A 19,755-nucleotide genomic window follows, 5' to 3' on the forward strand; every position below is an offset into this window, starting at 1 on the left:
AAATAGTGAAGAGACTATTGCGCATTATTGCTTTTGGCCAAAGCCTTCTTTAGCAAGCAAAACACACACACACACACACACACACACACACACACACACACACACACACACACACACTCTGTCTGGGACAGTGTTCTATCATAAAAAAGTGCAAATAGTGTGGATATCCTCTGCTGTTCACATGCGACTAAAGGTCTTGATTTGATTTAAGCAGGAAGTTTTTATTGTTGAGTATCTCTCTCCGTCATTCTAATAAAGCCAACCATTACTATTAAAGAATAGTGAGTGTTTCTTTATGAGGTCTCTTCCACAATTTCTTCAGGTATTAGTGGCACATATAATTTGTCTTCAGCTTCCAGAACTTTGCACTGAAAGATTAAATGTGGTACATTTCATTTCCCATACCATGTAGTCTGCACTTAGGGCTTCTTTTTCTATTCCCACGTGTAAAGATGTTTTCTGAAGTTCCAGTCATGACACTTCCTATGATTTTAATCTGCGTCATATTCAAGTCCAGGATTACAGAACTTCTCTTCAAAAACGGTTTTTTGAGTTCTAATCCACTGTTTAACAGGCTGTCTCCCGATCCAGCTACATAGTTCATGTTTTACCATTGTCTTAGTGACAGGTAGAGTAGTTTCCATTCTAACAAATCTTCATCTACATCTACATATATACTCCGCCAACCACCATATAGTTCATGGTGGAGGGTACCTTGTACCATTACTAGTCATTTCCTTTCCTGTTCCACATGCAAATAGTCATCATCCCTGTCCTGGTTGGAGTATCAGTATCAGTAACAAACCAATAGTAACCTCAGTGATCAGGGACCCACAGTAGGTTTACCCTGCTGCTTTCCCCTAGCATAAAAAGAGTTTCATGGTATTCTGCAATGATCTTCGATCCCATTACAGAGGCTCATAAAGGTTTGAAATGTTTGGCGGCTGAATGAAGGTAGGTGCTACAATCCTTGTAACACCTATGCAGATTCTCCTCCACACGTGCTTGGATAGCAAATATATCTGCCTGGCATACTATAGTCAGCTCTTGAGGGAGATTCCACTCCTTAGTCTACACTGTACCTTGTGTATCCCACCCTCAGCAGCTTTGTCTGTTTTCAGCCCATCATTAACTCCAACTTTCATCTAAACGGTTTCTTCCAATAATGCCTGCTTCCTGTTCTTACATTGAAAGGTGTACTGAAGCAAGTGGAAGTTGTATAGTCAGCTGGCATTTTCCTGACCATCCTTATGTGTACCACAGTTGTTATATTAGTGTAAGATATTCACTCTCCTGAGGATTTCAGATTTTGTAACCTTTCTGTCCCTATTGCTCTTGAAACATAACAAAATCCACCTTGCAGATGCCCTATAGTGATGTTGATCATTTCCACATCCATTATTGTAGCTTCTACCTTTTGTCTACTCATCATGGTCTTAATCTGCATACATATAGTGTTCTTCTGAGCTCTAAACATGGATATGAAGGTTCGTTAATAGAAGCCCCCTCAGTATCTGGGAAGATGGAGAGGTCTCCTAAAAGGTGTAGTGCTTTTTCTACTTTCCCAAGTTGAAGTGCTGTTTCACATGATTGGTGTGATTGAGTGTGCAGAGGAATATCCCCTATCCCCCAATGTGCACATTAACTATTACAGTGAAATGAATATCCCTATCTGTGTACAGGCATTGATATGTCAACAGCGACCATTGAAAATATGTGCCCTGACCAGGATTTGAACCCGTTATCTCCTGCTTACATGGCAGATGATCTATCCATCTGAGCCACAGAGGATAGTGCAACTGCAGGGACTTATCTCTGGCACGCATCCCGTGAGACCCACATTCCCAACTTGTTATCCCACACTATATTGATAGTGCTCCTGCCCATTATATTCATTACTCACGGCTTTCTGCCGATTCCCGTAATGCCCGAAAGAACAGATACCATCTTCATATATATATATATATATATATATATATATGGTTATAATAGAAGGAAACATTCCACGAAGGAAAAATATATCTAAAAACAAAGTAGATGTGACTTACCAAATGAAAGTGCTGGCAGGTCGACAGACACACATACGAACACAAACATACACACAAAATTCAAGCTTTCGCAACAAACTGTTGCCTCATCAGGAAAGAGGGAAGGAGAGGGAAAGACGAAAGGATGTGGGTTTTAAGGGAGAGGGTAAGGAGTCATTCCAGTCCCGGGAGCGGAAAGACTTACCTTAGGGGGAAAAAAGGACGGGTATACACTCGCACACACACACACATATCCATCCACACATATACAGACACAAGCAGACATATATATATATATATATATATATATATATATAAAAAGAAAGATGATGAGACTTACCCAACAAAAGCGCTGGCAGGTCGATAGACACACAAATAAACACAAACATACACACAAAACTCTAGCTTTCGCAACCAACGGTTGCCTCGTCAGGAAAGAGGGAAGGAGAAGGAAAGACAAAAGGATTGGGTTTTAACGGAGAGGGTAAGGAGTCATTCCAATCCCGTTAAAACCCAATCCTTTTGTCTTTCCTTCTCCTTCCCTCTTTCCTGACGAGGCAACCGTTGGTTGCGAAAGCTAGAGTTTTGTGTGTATGTTTGTGTTTATTTGTGTGTCTATCGACCTGCCAGCGCTTTTGTTGGGTAAGTCTCATCATCTTTCTTTTTAAATATATTTTTCCCACGTGGAATGTTTCCCTCTATATATATATATCTTTCCTGACGAGGCAACCATTGGTTGCGAAAGCTAGATTTTGTGTGTATGTTTGTTTTTGTGTGTGTGTCTATCGACCTGCCAGCGCTTTTGTTTGGTAAGTCTCATCATCTTTCTTTTTAAATATATATATATATATATATATGGTTATAATAGAAGGAAACATTCCATGAAGGAAAAATATACCTAAAAATAAAGATGATGTGACTTACCAAATGAAAGTGCTGGCAGGTCGACAGACACACAAACGAACACAAACATACACACAAAATTCAAGCTTTCGCAACAAACTGTCGCCTCATCAGGAAAGAGGGAAGGAGAGGGAAAGACGAAAGGATGTGGGTTTTAAGGGAGAGGGTAAGGAGTCATTCCAGTCCCGGGAGCGGAAAGACTTACCTTATGGGGAAAAAAGGACGGGTATACACTCGCACACACACACATATCCATCCACACATATACAGACACAAGCAGACATATGTCTGCTTGTGTCTGTATATGTGTGGATGGATATGTGTGTGTGTGCGAGTGTATACCCGTCCTTTTTTCCCCATAAGGTAAGTCTTTCCGCTCCCGGGACTGGAATGACTCCTTACCCTCTCCCTTAAAACCCACATCCTTTCGTCTTTCCCTCTCCTTCCCTCTTTCCTGATGAGGCGACAGTTTGTTGCGAAAGCTTGAATTTTGTGTGTATGTTTGTGTTCGTTTGTGTGTCTGTCGACCTGCCAGCACTTTCATTTGGTAAGTCACATCATCTTTATTTTTAGGTATATATATATATATATATATATATATATATATATATATATATATATATAAAGGACACACAAAATTCTAGCTTTCGCAACCAACGGTTGCCTCGTCAGGAAAGAGGGAGGGAGAGGGAAAGACAAAAGGATTTGGGTTTTAAGGGAGAGGGTAAGGAGTCATTCCAATCCCGGGAGCGGAAAGACTTACCTTAGGGGGAAAAAAGAACAGGTATACACTCGCGCGCACACACACACACACACACACACACACACACCCATCTGCATATACACAGACACAAGCAGACATTTGTAAAGGCAAAGAGTTTGGGCAGAGATGTCAGTCGGGGCGGAAGTACAGAGGCAAAGATGATGTTGAAAGACAGGTGAGGTATGAGCGGCGGCAAATTGAAATTAGAAATTAGCGGAGATTGAGGCCTGGCGGATAGCGAGAAGAGAGGATATGCTGAAGGGCAAGTTCCCATCTCCGGTGTTCTGACAGGTTGGTGTTAGTGGGAAGTATCCAGATAACCCGGACGGTGTAACACTGTGCCAAGATGTGCTGGCTGTGCACCAAGGCATGTTTAGCCACAGGGTGATCCTCATTACCAACAAACACTGTCTGCCTGTGTCCATTCATGCAAATGGACAGTTTGTTGCTGGTCATTCCCACATAGAATGCTTCACAGTGTAGGCAGGTCAGTTGGTAAATCACGTGGGTGCTTTCACACATGGCTCTGCCTTTGATCGTGTACACCTTCCGGGTTACAGGACTGGAATAGGTGGTGGTGGGAAGGTGCATGAGACAGGTTTTACACTGGGGGCGGTTACAGGGGTAGGAGCCAGAGGGTAGGGAAGGTGGTTTGGGGATTTCATAGGGATGAACTAAGAGGTTACGAAGGTTAGGTGGACGGCGGAAAGACACCACCTAACCTTCGTAACCTCTTAGTTCATCCCTATGAAATCCCCAAACCACCTTCCCTACCCTCTGGCTCCTACCCCTGTAACTGCCCCCGGTGTAAAACCTGTCTCATGCACCCTCCCACCACCACCTATTCCAGTCCTGTAACCCGGAAGGTGTACACGATCAAAGGCAGAGCCACGTGTGAAAGCACCCACATGATTCACCAACTGACTTGCCTACACTGTGAATCGTTCTATGTGAGAATGACCAGCAACAAGCTATCCATTCGCACGAATGGACACAGGCAGACAGTGTTTGTTGGTAATGTGGATCACCCTGTGGCTAAACATGCCTTGGTGCACGGCCAGCACACCTTGGCACAGTGTTACACTGTCCGGGTTATCTGGATACTTCCCACTAACACCAACCTGTCAGAACTCCGGAGATGGGAACTTGCCCTTCAGCATATCCTCTCTTCTCGCTATCCGCCAGGCCTCAATCTCCGCTAATTTCTAATTCCAATTTGCCGCCGCTCATACCTCACCTGTCTTTCAACATCATCTTTGCCTCTGTACTTCCGCCCCGACTGACATCTCTGCCCAAACTCTTTGCCTTTACAAATGTCTGCTTGTGTCTGTGTATATGCGGATGGATGTGTGTGTGTGTGTGTGTGTGTGTGTGTGTGTGTGTGTGTGTGTGCGCGCGCGCGTATATACCTGTTCTTTTTTCCCTCTAAGGTAAGTCTTTCCGCTTCCGGGATTGGAATGACTCCTTACCCTCTCCCTTAAAACCCAAATCCTTTTGTCTTTCCCTCTTTCCTGACGAGGCAACCGTTGGTTGCGAAAGCTAGAATTTTGTGTGTATGTTTGTGTTTGTTTGTGTGTCTATCAACCTGCCAGTGCTTCTGTTTCGTAAGTCTCATCATCTTTCTTTTTAGATATATTTTTCCCACATGGAATGTTTCCCTCTATTATATATAGATATGATAAGTTCTTCCTGGCTTTGGAATGAAAAGAACCCCCACAGTTCTCAAAGCATTAGGAATGACTCGTGCAGCTAGACAGACTGTAAAAAGTCTGCAGAGGAATCTAATCGCTCTCGTGCTTCTGGCAGCAAACCTGGAAAGACTTCGTTTGGACCTGGTGACCTGAATGGAGGAAACATTGTCATTGCGTACTGGATTTTTTGAAATCAACACATTCTTTGGCAGATTCCCAGTTCTCCCATTGGTTACCCATAAAAAAATTACCTCACAGGGGCTGACATTTGTTTTGAATAATGTGCTAGAGTCCATTGGGGAAGTGAGTCTTGAGGAGCTCATCCAGTCTCATGTGCTGACCTAGTATACTCAACATCCTCCTTCCTTAGTGTGTGTGCTGGATTTGGTACTATCCTTGTGAGGATTTTGTGAAGGCTGGCTCTGGGAGCTGTACCTTCCATCTCCTCACAGAGTACAATCCAGGATGATTGTTTCGCTTGCCTAATAGCAAGATTTTATTTAGCAAGGGCTTCCCAATATTTTGCCGATTGTTGTTTCCTTCTTGCAAAGTTAAATAGTCTTCTCACTTGCTTTCTTTCCAATTCCTGTTTGTGCATTTTCCATTACTTGTTGATCATCTTCTATATAGGAGACTGGGCACAATAGACACTGAAGCATGTGCTGAACTTTCTGTTCTTCTCCACAGTCACACCGAATATCATTTGGATCAGTGTGTCCCCATCTTGCCAAATTCACTTTTGATCTCCCAATTCCGGATCTCAGTCTATTCAGGGACTTTGAAATTGTCCGTTCCCCATCATGGTCTGGAGATTAAGCTTCAACAACTCTTTTCCAATCGGGGGAAGGTACGTCGTAGCCCTACATAGTTGTAACCTAGCTTTTTCAGCAGTGGTTCTGAGTTCCTTTGATACCCTAGGGAAACTCTCTCTTGACTTCAGTTGTTGCCGATGTTGTTCATGCCCATGCAGAGGCTGGGTAATTTCCTGTTCCACTGCCTTCCTTTCCTTGTTTGCAGCCATCTCTCTTCGAACAGGTGGTGGTGCTGTTCCTGCGAGTTGGTATAGCCATTCAACTGGAGAGGATTTCAAGCAACCTGTTATAATTCTTGCAGTTCTCATTGAGAGCTACGTACACCTGTTTATCACAAGTTGAATTATACCAAACATGACAGGCATATTCTGCCGCAGAATAGCATAGTGCCATTGAAGATGTTCAGATTTTTCAGGTTGACTACCCCACTGTGATCCAGCCAGTTTCCATAGAAGATTGTTCCTGGTGGAAACTTTTGACGTGCATTTCATGCAGTGCTTTTTGAAAGTGAGAGATCTATCAAGTGTCACTGTTAGGTATTTTGGAGTCCTGTAGTGTTCCAGTTCGACCTCCCGACCATACTGTTTTCAACTCGCGAGTGGCTTCCTTGTTTCGAAAATGAAAAGCACATACTTCGGTCTTTGAAGGGTTTGGTTTAAGCTGGTTTGTGTTGTTGTATCTGGATAGATCAAGGGCATTTGTGAGGTTGTTCTCCACTGATTCAAAATCTGTACTCTAGGTGACTAGAGCAAGGTCGTCAGCATATAAGAAACTCCTGATGTTTGGAGCTATAGGTTGGGTGTTGGTAGATAAGGTATAATGTGGTGGCAGGAGAACACTCGTGTAAAAGGTATTACAGCTTGCAAGCTTTTGGAACTAGTGGCTCCTTTGTCTGGCCGGAAGGTTGAAGGGGAAGCAAGAAGGGCGAAGGAAAATAACTGGTGAGATTTAGGAAAATGGGTATAATTCGGAAAAGTCACACAGAACCCCGGGTCTGTTACTTCTTCCCTCCTTCTATTCCTGAAGGTACGTTCCTTACCCCTGCCAATAGATATTCAAGTAGATACTTACCTCTGCTGTTGCTGCTTCCCCATACCAGATTTTGGGCCAACAAGGAGTTGTTTCCAGAATGAGACAGACGGAAGAGCACTTGCCCGCGTAAGGCAAAGGTTCAGAGTTCGAGTATCGGTCGGGCACACAGTTTTAATCTGCCAGGAAGTTTCAAGCAGTTGTTTGTTTAGGTGCAAGCAGCTGTTTGCCGGTCTCTTCATTTCCTGAGTAGGAGCAGTACTGCCATGGTAAGGAAGGTATGCTGAGGCCAATATGCTGCTTCATTTAGGTCACTTTATCTCTGGGAAATAAGTTTTCCATTGGCAGAAATGAAAGTCCGTTCTTAAAATATGCATGTTTGAGGGCTTTCGATCTTGACATAATAAACTTGCCTCCAGTTCCTTCAAGGTCTGATACATCCCTCTTTACGTAACTAGTGTCCTGGGATCAGGGCCATGTCCACATACTGTCTTCCTAGGTGATAAAAGGCAGCATTTGTCCCTGTACTGTGCTGTAGATTTGTCTGCAACGCTTCCAGCCACTAACTTGCTGCCATTGTCTTCCCTAATGTCCGTGGTAATACTGGCAGTAACCTGTGAGAACCCTAAATACTGTTGGGTATTGCTGTTGCCATACTTGCAGGGCTTTTTCTCTAACTACCATCAGGTTTCGGCAGTAAATTTCAACCTTCTATTAAATGAGCTTCCAATTCTCTATTGAGACTTTCTATTGTGAGTCTTTGGAGGAACATCATTGAGTAGTTTTCTGTACTCTTGTGCTCGGATATTTAGTTGTCTTGAATAGTTCCACTGCTCTTAAACAGCAGCTTCATTTCATCCCACAGAGATACCTTGAGCACCATCTCCTTTAGCCAATCCACTGTCCCCCCATCCCTCAGGCAGATTAGAGCACCCTTGTCCTGGTTGGCCCTCCTAAAAAAAAATTGTAGCCTTCACTTGCATCCTTATCAGTTTTTCCAGAGAGCCATCTGGACTAGCTCCTTGCACTGCAAGGTGGTACTTCAAAGAGGGTATTCTTGTTGAAATACTTAAAATAAGGGAAAGGCAACCACTTACCTATAAAGGACACACACACACACACACACACACACACACACACACACACACACACACACACATACACAGTAGAATTAAGAAAGTTGCAGCTGTAGAGTACAATGATTTTCTTGAAAGTCATTGCGGCCGTGAAATGAGATTTCAGTTTGAATTGTGTGATTGAAGGACCAACTTGGTGAGGGTGGGACTGATTGAATTGGAAAAGGTGAAAGTTTTTGCAGTAAGGTGGGTGATAGCCAGAGGTGCCAATTTTAATGGTAACAACATTCGGCAAATACAGTTTGCCAGACAAGATTTCACAAAGAGGATGTATGTTTTGAGTTCTGCTGGGGCAAAGGAGGGTTTTCGAAATTTGTGAAAGTAGAAGGAGCAGTGGTTCATAGTTGGATGGTCAGGACATACATAAAAGGAGTGACTGAAAAAACAGTATGCTAACTAGTTGCCTTTCCTTTATCTGATATATTTTTCCAGCCAGGAATTTCCATTCTTCTTGGGTTATTGCCATCCTAAAAAGTGAGACTGCACTACTGTAGGTCTGTTATCCTGTGTCATGCCTCAGCTTTTTCTAGATTCGTTCATCCTGAAAACATGAAGTTCTTTATTTTGTATTCATCATACTAGAAGTAGATGAGGTTGGTTTACTTCCTTCAATGTGAGCCAGTTTGTTGGAGGACTTTGGTTCAAGACCTTTTAATTCCCTACATTTGATCTTAGGAAGCTGTTCTGTATATTCTTCTTTCCTTTGTCCTCTGAGGGTCCTCTTTGTCTCAGACAAGACTTTAAGCTTCAGCTGGTCAAATGTTTTGGTAATATTTTCCACTTCTTGGACTGGTCTAACCTCTGATACAGTTGAACAGTTTCCGTTGGATCAGTGCCCAAAGTTGAATGTTAGCGATATCTTGTATGTAAAGTCTTTCTTAATTCACTGCAGTATTCTCCATTTTTGGTCCCATGAGCATTTATTGTACACTAGTCAACAACAGCAGAGCCCCTCACTGGTATGAGGTTAATTACTCTTGGAGGTTACCTGATATCCCTGACACTCTGTCCACAACACTTCTTATGTGTCACACACCCATCAGTAGAGATCGCATCAGACCTTTGGTTGGGTGAGTGCTTTACTCACACCTTTGGTTAGGCAGGTGCTGTACTTTCGTCATCTTTGTTCTATCTGACAAACATATTATTGTAATTGGATGGCCCAAGATTGACTACTTAACCCCCTTATCTGTGAAACAATATACTGTTGCTTGAGATAAAGTTCCAGACAAAAGTTGAAGCATTCCTGAGGAGGAATCAACCTTTATCACCAGACTTTTGGGATTAGCCATCAGTGTTTCATCTGCTTTTATGTTCTTCCATGCCATATCTTTGGTATAAGCTGGTAGGAAGTGCCCTGACCTAGCTTTTGTATACTAGCTGCACAATCTCAGGTGAATGATTTTGTGCTAAAAAAGGAATTAAAATTCCCTGAAACATAGTAACCCATTAAGTTAATGGGTGGACTAGAGCTAGTTTATTTTATTCTTGTGGCATGGCTGAATTATCTTTGAAGATAGTTAAAAGCCTTGTTTTCAACAGTTTCATGTGAAAGAAAGTGTCCTTTTAAAAATAGTAAGACAATTAGTGACATACAGAGAGACAATGGAGAACAACATTGATAAAGTGGAGTGAATTACACTTCCTAGCTGTAAAAATGAAAATTCTAGTAGATTCTGATTAGTGGACTACAATGGAGCCTGATGAAGGTGCATCAGTTACAGATGAAAAGGCATATATGCCTATAATGTAATATATATATTACATTAAGGTAAAGTGCTAGCAAAAATTGTACTTTATACATTGCAATGAGCAGCAAATGCATATACAAAGTTTGACAAGGCCCTAAACAGTCTGGGAAGAACTTTAAAAAAATTATAGCCCCAAAGGGTAGCACACCGTGCAAGTAAGCCAGAAATTGTGAATCCACGGAAAATTATCCAAGGCTATAAATAAAACTGTAGCAGATCTAGCAAACAATGGTGACAAAATTGAAGATGAAGCTCTAGCAGTGACTATTCTGTAAGAACTTCTGGTTAAATGAAGTGCAGTAGTTACAGCTTTGTGCAATTTGCCAGAAAACAATTTTAAATGTGCTACAGTTGAAAGGAGTCTGCTTGTTGAGGATGCTAGATGTCATGAATGTAATGAAGATAAAAATAGTTAGATGTCCTTGAAAGATAATACCAGTTATCAAAGGTACTGAAAGTCACTTAACAGGACAAAGAGAAGGAACAAATGGAGAAAGAAGAAACACAAAAACATACTGTAGTTTGTTACAGCTGAAACACAAAAACATACTGTAGTTTGTTACAGCTGTCAGAGAATGTCACATATCCAGAAAGTGCTCTGAAAAGGCGAAAGTTAAAACAAAAGCAACAAGGTGCAGTTAGGAGTACTTCCTATGATAAGTGGATAGTGGATTCCAGGACATCTCATCACATGGTTCCAAATGAAATTATTTTTCAGCTGTTAAAAAAAATATTTTAGTTCAAATTGTAACATTAGCTGGGCAGGAAAACAGAGGCCATGGGGAAATCTGCAGTAAGGGCAAACAATTCACAACTAAGGTTTGTCTAAAAACTTTGTAGTTAAAAATAACTACTTGAGCCTAAGATTGACCATGCTGTTTCATCTGTGAGGCAGATCACTGAAAACAATAGAAAGTTTATTTTCAATAAAGAAGGTTGCAAGATCTAAGATGATTCTGAAAGACCTTTCATTAAAACTCGACAAATGTCATATTATGTAAATAAGTAGTCATGTGCAGACATCAGTAAACGTGTTGAGAAATAAGTTTTAACACAAAATCACTAGACTTGTGATGTACAATCAGCAACATGAATAAAAAGGACACAGTCCTGGAATTGCTATGAAAAAGGTGAAATGAACCCCCGTGACTGACAAGAAGACCGTTTCTGAAAACTGACGAAAAATTTGAAGGAAAGAAAGAGATTGAGAGGCTACAGATATTTTAATGAGTATGATGGCTGATGCAAGCAGATAAATATTTGTGATTTCCTTCAAAAAAAAAAAAGGATAAAGTATATGAACAATTAAAAAATGGAAGATTTGAACAGGAAAACAAACCAGGGACTACTTGTGGGTCAACTGCACTGTTATGACTTAGAATTCTGTTCAAGAAAATGGTCACTCTTCTATGAATTTGAGGGATTTTGACATTAACTAACTATGACATGTATACCAGAGCAAAATATTATAGCTGAATACCTCAATAGAATGTTTCTGGATATGGTAGGGTAACGGTTGCTAGGATGCAGTTAACCCAAGAGTTATGGTCTGATCTGAAGTACACTGCTGCGTATGTAGGAAATCGTTACAAATAGCCACAGTACGAAAAAAATGTTTTATGAATTGTGGACAGGTATAATGCCTTGTGTAAGTCATTTACGTGCGATAGGATTCAAAGTTTTCGTTTGTTCCCAAAGAAAGACTTTGTTCCAAGTTATACACATGGGCAGAAATACACACTCTTATTGGGTACTCTTTGTATGACCATTGACAAGGGATGTCCATGCCAGAAATGAAAGTTTTTTGTTATCTAGGGACAGTATATTCAAAGATCTTTTTAATGGCAAATTCACATATGTAAATAGAAGAAATGAAAGTACATAACAAAAGAAAAAATAGATTATCTTTGAGGTTGCTTGAAAAGACAATGATGAATTAAGACTTTGTTCTGTAAAAAAGGTTTTGTTTTCTCTGCTTTAATGGTGTAAGCAGTTTTTCTATCAATAAATATTAATTTATGTGGTAATAGTTTTATTCTACTCCAACATAAACAGATTTATTAGTATCATGGTGAAACTTCTGTCCTTTGTGCAGGGAAGATCACAGCTGTGGGCCCAGTGCATTCAACCACAGTGTGTAAAAGCAAGATGAAATCTATTGTTTCATCTAACTTAGTTTTTGTATGTGACATATGCTTTATCATTTTATATTCAGTTTATAGCTTTATTAGTTGCTCAATTTTAAGTGAAAATTGTTATTTGGCCAATTTGTAGTTGTGTTAGTAGTTGTTGATAGGATTTCTTACTAAAATGGAAGATAAATTTTTGCTTTCGCACATTCCAGCTTGTGCTCTAATTTATTTTCTAGGGTTGTAAGATGTGCAATACAACATCATAAAATTTTCAGGACAATTTTGCATATATTACTCTCCAGTTGGAAGTTTCTTTTTTATGTTTGCAGAAGCACCAGAGAAAAGTGTGAGCCCACCACTTGCCAACCACTTGGCACTACTGAGCAGAGAGTTGGTAGATTTACTGAAGATACAACCTGGCTGTCAGTTACCCTTCGGACGTTTTGTACCAGCATACCATCATCATTTTGGTCGGCAGATAAGAGTTGCAGATTATGGTTTCACAAAACTAGTGGAACTTCTTGATGCCATGCCCTCCATTGTACAGGTAATGACTTATTTATTTGAATTAAATTAACGTAAGTGACCAAGACTTTGTGCATGTGATTGGCTATATGTGGCAGTGGATGCTCAAAAGTTTGTAAAGTACTTTACCATTAACATAGGTCTGTGAATGGTGCATGAATTCGCTACAGCTACAGCTACAGCTGCCTTTACTCATTATCGAAATGAGGAACAGGCACAACCAGAAATAAACATTGTTCTCTTTTGTCGTAGTCACTGTGTTTACAGCTCACTTAAAAAGTAACCTGATGTATTCAGCTGGTTCATTTCACTGGCATGAAAAAACAATGAAGGTGATGAGATAAATCTTAAACTGGTGGTTTCACAATGTAGCAAGAGCATTGCCCATTGGAGACTGTTGTGTGAGAGTTATAGTACGAATCCTGCACACAGGTTAATTCTAGTTCCATCATAAAGTAACTGTGCAAATTTATATATGTGTATACATATAAATATAAAACAATAATAAGAATGAGTAATGGAAAATCTCATATAAAGATGTGAAATACTAACAAAGAGAGAGAGGGGCTGGCCAGTATTTACCTCAGCTCAGTACAACCGATAGATACACAAAACAGCACAGAAAATTTACATATCCTAGCTTTCGGAACTTTGTTCCTTTGTCAGGGAGGAGAGGGGGGAAAAAGAGGAAGAAGGGCAAGTGGATTCAGTTACTCACAACCCAGATTATGAAGCAACAAAGGAAAGGTAAACAGGGAGGGTAGCAAAGATGGAGGGCATGGGTGTCAGAGGGAAGCCAGAGATATTCTACTGTAAGTACTGTGCCAGCTTCAAACCAAAGAGGATGCATACAGAAGTAGAGGTATACAGTATAAAGATAAACACAACTATGTAGGATGAAAAGATGTATGACTAAAGAGGAAAGGGAAAGAAGAGAAGACTGAAGAGCAAATGGGAGTGAGGTTGGATAACGTAGGTTCAGTCCAGGGGGATGGCGGAATGAAAGGATGTGTTGGAGTGCAAGTTCCCATCTCCGCAGTTCAGAGGGACTGGTGTTGGGTGGGAGAAGTCAAATGGCACATATGGTGTAGCAGGTTCCTAGGTCCCTAGAATTATGCTGGAGGGCATGCTCCGCTACCGGGTATTGGACATCTCCTAGGCGGACAGTTCGTCTGTGTCCGTTCATGCGCTCAGCCAGTTTAGTTGTTGTCATACCGATGTAAAAGGCTGTGCAGTGCAGGTATGTCAGCTGATAAATGACATGTGTAGTTTCACACGTGGCCCTGCCTTGAATTGTGTGTGTTTTACCAGTAGCGGGGAGTAGGTGGTTGGGGGGGGAATGCATGGGGCAGGTTTTGCAGTGGGGTCAGTTACAGAGTTACAGGGGTAGTAACCGCTGGGTAGAGAAGGTGGTCTAGGAATATTGTAGGGTTTGACAAGGATGTTACGGAGGTTGGGGGGGGGGGGGGGGGGCGAAGAAAGCCAATTCTGGGTGGTGTGGGGAGAATATTGTCAAGGGATGATCTCATTTCAGGGCGGAGTAATTTGTTGATGTATTCGAGGCCAGGATAATATTGGGTACAAGGGGAATGCTTCTGTGTGGTCTGGGGGTAGGAACATTATTGTTGGACAGGGAGGAATTTATTGCTCAGGATATCTGTGTGTGGACAAGGTCTGCAGGATAGTTGCAGCAGAGGAAAGCGCTGGTCAGGTTATTGGTGTAATTGTTGAGGGATTCGTCACTGGAGCAGATAAGTTTGCCACAAATACCTAGGCTGTAGGGAAGGTAGTGTTTGATATGGAATGGATGGCAGCTATCAAAGTGAAGGTACTGTTATTTGTTTGTGGGTTTGATGTGGACAGAGGTGTGGATGTGAGCTTCAACAAGATAGTCAACATCCAGAAAGGTGGCTTGGGTTTTGGAGAAGGACCAGGTGAAATTCAGATTCGAAAAGGAGTTGAGGTTACGCAGGAAATTAAGGAGTGTTTCTTCACCATGAGTCCAGACCACAAAGATATCATCTATAAACACATACCAGGCCAGGGGAAGCAGCTGTTGGGGCTTCAGGAAAGCCTCTTCCACGCGGCCCATGAAGAGGTTGGCATAGGACGGAGCCATCCTGATTTGTTTGTAGGTCTGGCCTTCAAAAGTGAAGTAATTATGGGTGAGGATGAAGTTGGTAATTCAGTGGGGTGAACACTGCTCATAAACACCCAACGTCAAGGTAGTGACGCTTGCACAATTTTAGTTTGCTGATTAATGTATCAGTCATTGCGTAGCATGACATTACCATGTATGATTCGTTGCACTACTGCACACGCATTTGGATACCACTATCTACACTCCTGGAAATGGAAAAAAGAACACATTGACACCGGTGTGTCAGACCCACCATACTTGCTCCGGACACTGCGAGAGGGCTGTACAAGCACTGATCACACGCACGGCACAGCGGACACACCAGGAACCGCGATGTTGGCCGTCGAATGGTGCTAGCTGCGCAGCATTTGTGCACCGCCGCCGTCAGTGTCAGCCAGTTTGCCGTGGCATACGGAGCTCCATCGCAGTCTTTAACACTGGTAGCATGCTGCGACAGTGTCGACGTGAACCGTATGTGCAGTTGACGGACTTTGAGCGAGGGCGTATAGTGGGCATGCGGGAGGCCGGGTGGACGTACCGCCGAATTGCTCAACACGTGGGGCGTGAGGTCTCCACAGTACATCGATGTTGTCGCCAGTGGTCGGCGGAAGGTGCACGTGCCCGTCGACCTGGGACCGGACCGCAGCGACGCACTGATGTACGCCAAGACCGTAGGATCCTACGCAGTGCCGTAGGGGACCGCACCGCCACTTCCCAGCAAATTAGGGACACTGTTGCTCCTGGGGTATCGGCGAGGACCATTCGCAACCGTCTCCATGAAGCTGGGCTACGGTCCCGCACACCGTTAGGCCGTCTTCCGCTCACGCCCCAACATCGTGCAGCCCGCCTCCAGTGGTGTCGCGACAGGCGTGAATGGAGGGACGAATGGAGACGTGTCGTCTTCAGCGATGAGAGTCGCTTCTGCCTTGGTGCCAATGATGGTCGTATGCGTGTTTGGCGCCGTGCAGGTGAGCGCCACAATCAGGACTGCATACGACCGAGGCACACAGGGCCAACACCCGGCATCATGGTGTGGGGAGCGATCTCCTACACTGGCCGTACACCACTGGTGATCGTCGAGGGGACACTGAATAGTGCACGGTACATCCAAACCGTCATCGCACCCATCGTTCTACCATTCCTAGACCGGCAAGGGAACTTGCTGTTCCAACAGGACAATGCACGTCCACATGTATCCCGTGCCTCCCAACGTGCTCTAGAAGGTGTAAGTTAACTACCCTGGCCAGCAAGATCTCCGGATCTGTCCCCCATTGAGCATGTTTGGGACTGGATGAAGCGTCGTCTCACGCGGTCTGCACGTCCAGCACGAACGCTGGTCCAACTGAGGCGCCAGGTGGAAATGGCATGGCAGTCCGTTCCACAGGACTACATCCAGCATCTCTACGATCGTCTCCATGGGAGAATAGCAGCCTGCATTGCTGCGAAAGGTGGATATACACTGTACTAGTGCCGACATTGTGCATGCTCTGTTGCCTGTGTCTATGTTCCTGTGGTTCTGTCAGTGTGATCATGTGATGTATCTGACCCCAGGAATGTGTCAATAAAGTTTCCCCTTCCTGGGACAATGAATTCACGGTGTTCTTATTTCAATTTCCAGGAGTGTATTTCGTCGTCCGCTTTGGCATGAGAATTGTTTTTAGTCCTTGAGTTTTTCCCCTTTCTGTTAGTTTTTCAAGTTCATCTTTTACATATAGCTTGATATATACATAAAATTCGCATAAACATTTTGACATAACAATGCATATTACAAGGGCTTACATCTAAGGCTGACACTACACCCATTATTTTTATCAAATGTAGAAAATTCTTAAATACTAAAAAATTACAAATTCCTTCTCCAATTACAGTTAACCATAGTACAGTTTGTTAACTTAACATAATAATAATAATTCCCGTGGAGGCCCGGGAAAAGAATAGGCCTCCGGTATGTTCTGCCAGTCGTAAAAGGCGACGAAAAGAACAAACCACTAATAGGGCTAACCCCCCTTTTAGTGTGATTACTTGGTTCAGGACAGAACTAAAGAAGCCTTGGACAAGCGCCGTCATGGTTGGGGACGACGCTTGAACCCTATGCCCGCCCACAATGGTAACGACACTGCTAGCCAACTGGAAAATGATTTAAATCCAAATAGAGGTGTTTTGCTGGATATGCTTCCTGCAACCACCCTAGAAGGAAACCAAAGACAGAGGATGAGATGGTCAGATGAAGTTAATCGACACCTCATGTTCTGTTATTACCAAGCAACAAACCTAGGAACCAACACAACTGGATACAGATCACAAGTATACACAACATTTATTACCAGATACCCGGAATTAAAATTTTTAACAGAACAACGACTAGCTGATCAGATCCGTGTAATAATAAAAAATAACAGGATACCCCAGTCATAATTAGAAAACATCAAACAACAAGTACAACAAATACTGGAACAAAATAATGTGCAATCAGAAGAAGAAGAAAATGCAGTAATGGACTCAAACATCCCCGAGCAAACAAACTAAGACCAACACGCATCAATTAAACAATCAGAGGAAAACGAAATCTTAAGACAGCCACCAGAACAAGCACAAATAGAACACGAAGAGACACACGTGTTAGATATAGAAGAGAAATTTCAGCTGACATATATAGAATACAAAGACACAAATACAGACATTAGACCATTCTTGCATAGACCGCCAAATAACCCACAAGTCAAAACAACAATAAAAACTATCAACACACTCATACACAACAAAATAAATGAAAATACAACTATGGAAGAGTTACAACTACTGATTTATATAGGAGCACTCACTACACTAAATATACACACTAGGCAGAGATCAGAACAAACCAACACACAGAAGAAACCCACAAAACCAGCATGGCAACACAGGCTACAGATCAGAATAGAAAAACTGAGAAAAGACATCGGATAGCTAACACAATTTATAAGACATGAAATATCAGACAAAAAACGAAAAAGGTTAGGTAAAATCTCACAACAAGAAGCAATAGAGCAATTAGATGAAAAGAAGCAGAAATTACAAGCATTGGCCAAACGACTTAGAACACATTAAAATAGACAATCCACCAAACATAACAGACATAGAACACTTCTGGAACAACGCATGGTCAAACCCAGTACAACATAACAGGCATGCACGGTGGATACAAGCAGAAACAGATACATACAAGATGATACCACAAATGCCTGAAGTGATAATTTTGCAACATGAAGTCACCCGAGCAATTAATTCTACACACAATTGGAAAGCCCCTGGAAATGATAAAATAGCAAATTTCTGGCTAAAGAAGTTCACCTCAACACATTCACATCTAACTAAATTATTTAACAGTTACATTGTAGACCCATACACATTCCCTGATACACTTGCACATGGAATAACCTATCTGAAACCTAAAGATCAAGCAGACACAGCAAACCCAGCTAAATATCGCCCCATAACATGCCTACCAACAATCTACAAAATATTAACTTCAGTCATTACACAGAAATTAATGACACATACAACACAGAACAAAATTATAAATGAAGAACAAAAAGGCTGCTGCAAAGGAGCACGAGGATGTAAAGAGCAACTGATAATAGATACAGAGGTGACATATCAAGCTAAAACTAAACAAAGGTCACTACACTACGCATACATTGATTACCAAAAAGCTTTCGATAGTGTACACCACTCATGGTTACTACAGATATTGGAAATATACAAAGTAGATCCTAAATTGATACAGTTTCTAAACATAGTAATGAAAAACTGGAAAACCACACTTAATATCCAAACAAATTCAGATAACATCACATCACAGCCAATACAGATTAAGTGTGGAATATACCAAGGAGACTCATTAAGTCCTTTCTGGTTCTGTCTTGCTCTGAACCCACTATCCAACATGCTAAATAATACAAATTATGGATATAATATTACTGGAACATACCCACACAAAATCACACATTTGCTATACATGGATGATCTAAAACTACTGGCAGCAACCAATCAACAACTCAACCAATTACTAAAGATAACAAAAGTATTCAGCAATGATATAAATATGGCTTTTGGAACAGACAAATGTAATAAAAATAGCATAGGCAAGGGAAGACACACTAAACAAGAAGATTACATATTGAATAACCACAGTGACTCCATAGAAGCGATGGAAAAAACAGATGCCTATAAATATCTAGGATACAGACAAAAAATAGGAATAGATAATACAAATATTAAAGAAGAACTAAAAGAAAAATATAGACAAAGACTAAAAAAAATACTGAAAACAGAATTGACAGCAAGAAACAAGACAAAAGCTATAAATACTTATGCTATACCAATATTGACCTACTCATTTGGAGTAGTGAAATGGAGTAACACAGACCTAGAAGCACTCAATACACTTACACGTTCACAATGCCACAAATATAGAATACATCACATACATTCAGCAACAGAAAGATTCACATTAAGCAGAAAGGAAGGAGGAAGGGGATTCGACGACATAAAAAACCTTCATTATGGACAGGTAGACAATTTAAGAAAATTCTTTATAGAACGAGCAGAATCTAGCAAAATACACAAAGCAATCACTCATATAAATACATCGGCTACACCACTGCAGTTTCATAACCACCTCTACAACCCTTTAGATCACGTAACATCAACAGATACGAAGAAAGTAAATTGGAAAAAGAAAACACTACATGGCAAGCACCCGTATCATCTAACACAGCCACACATCACTCAAGACATATCCAACACATGGCTAAGAAAAGGCAATATATACAGTGAGACGGAAGGATTCATGATTGCAATACAG

At 41.7% G+C, this 19,755-nt stretch overlaps 1 protein-coding gene across 1 annotated transcript in view; it reads left to right on the plus strand.

Moving 5' to 3' along the window:
* The window catches only part of LOC126162977 (meiosis regulator and mRNA stability factor 1), a 231,384-nt gene that overhangs the window by 123,118 nt on the left and 88,511 nt on the right, over positions 1-19,755 (plus strand). Inside the window, exon 18 of the mRNA XM_049919825.1 lies at positions 12,574-12,791. Within this exon, the coding sequence (XP_049775782.1) occupies positions 12,574-12,791 (218 nt within the window). The remainder of the gene's footprint in view (positions 1-12,573; positions 12,792-19,755) is intronic.

Source organism: Schistocerca cancellata, chromosome 2 (assembly GCF_023864275.1).
Source record: "Schistocerca cancellata isolate TAMUIC-IGC-003103 chromosome 2, iqSchCanc2.1, whole genome shotgun sequence".
NCBI classification, from domain to species: domain Eukaryota; kingdom Metazoa; phylum Arthropoda; class Insecta; order Orthoptera; family Acrididae; genus Schistocerca; species Schistocerca cancellata.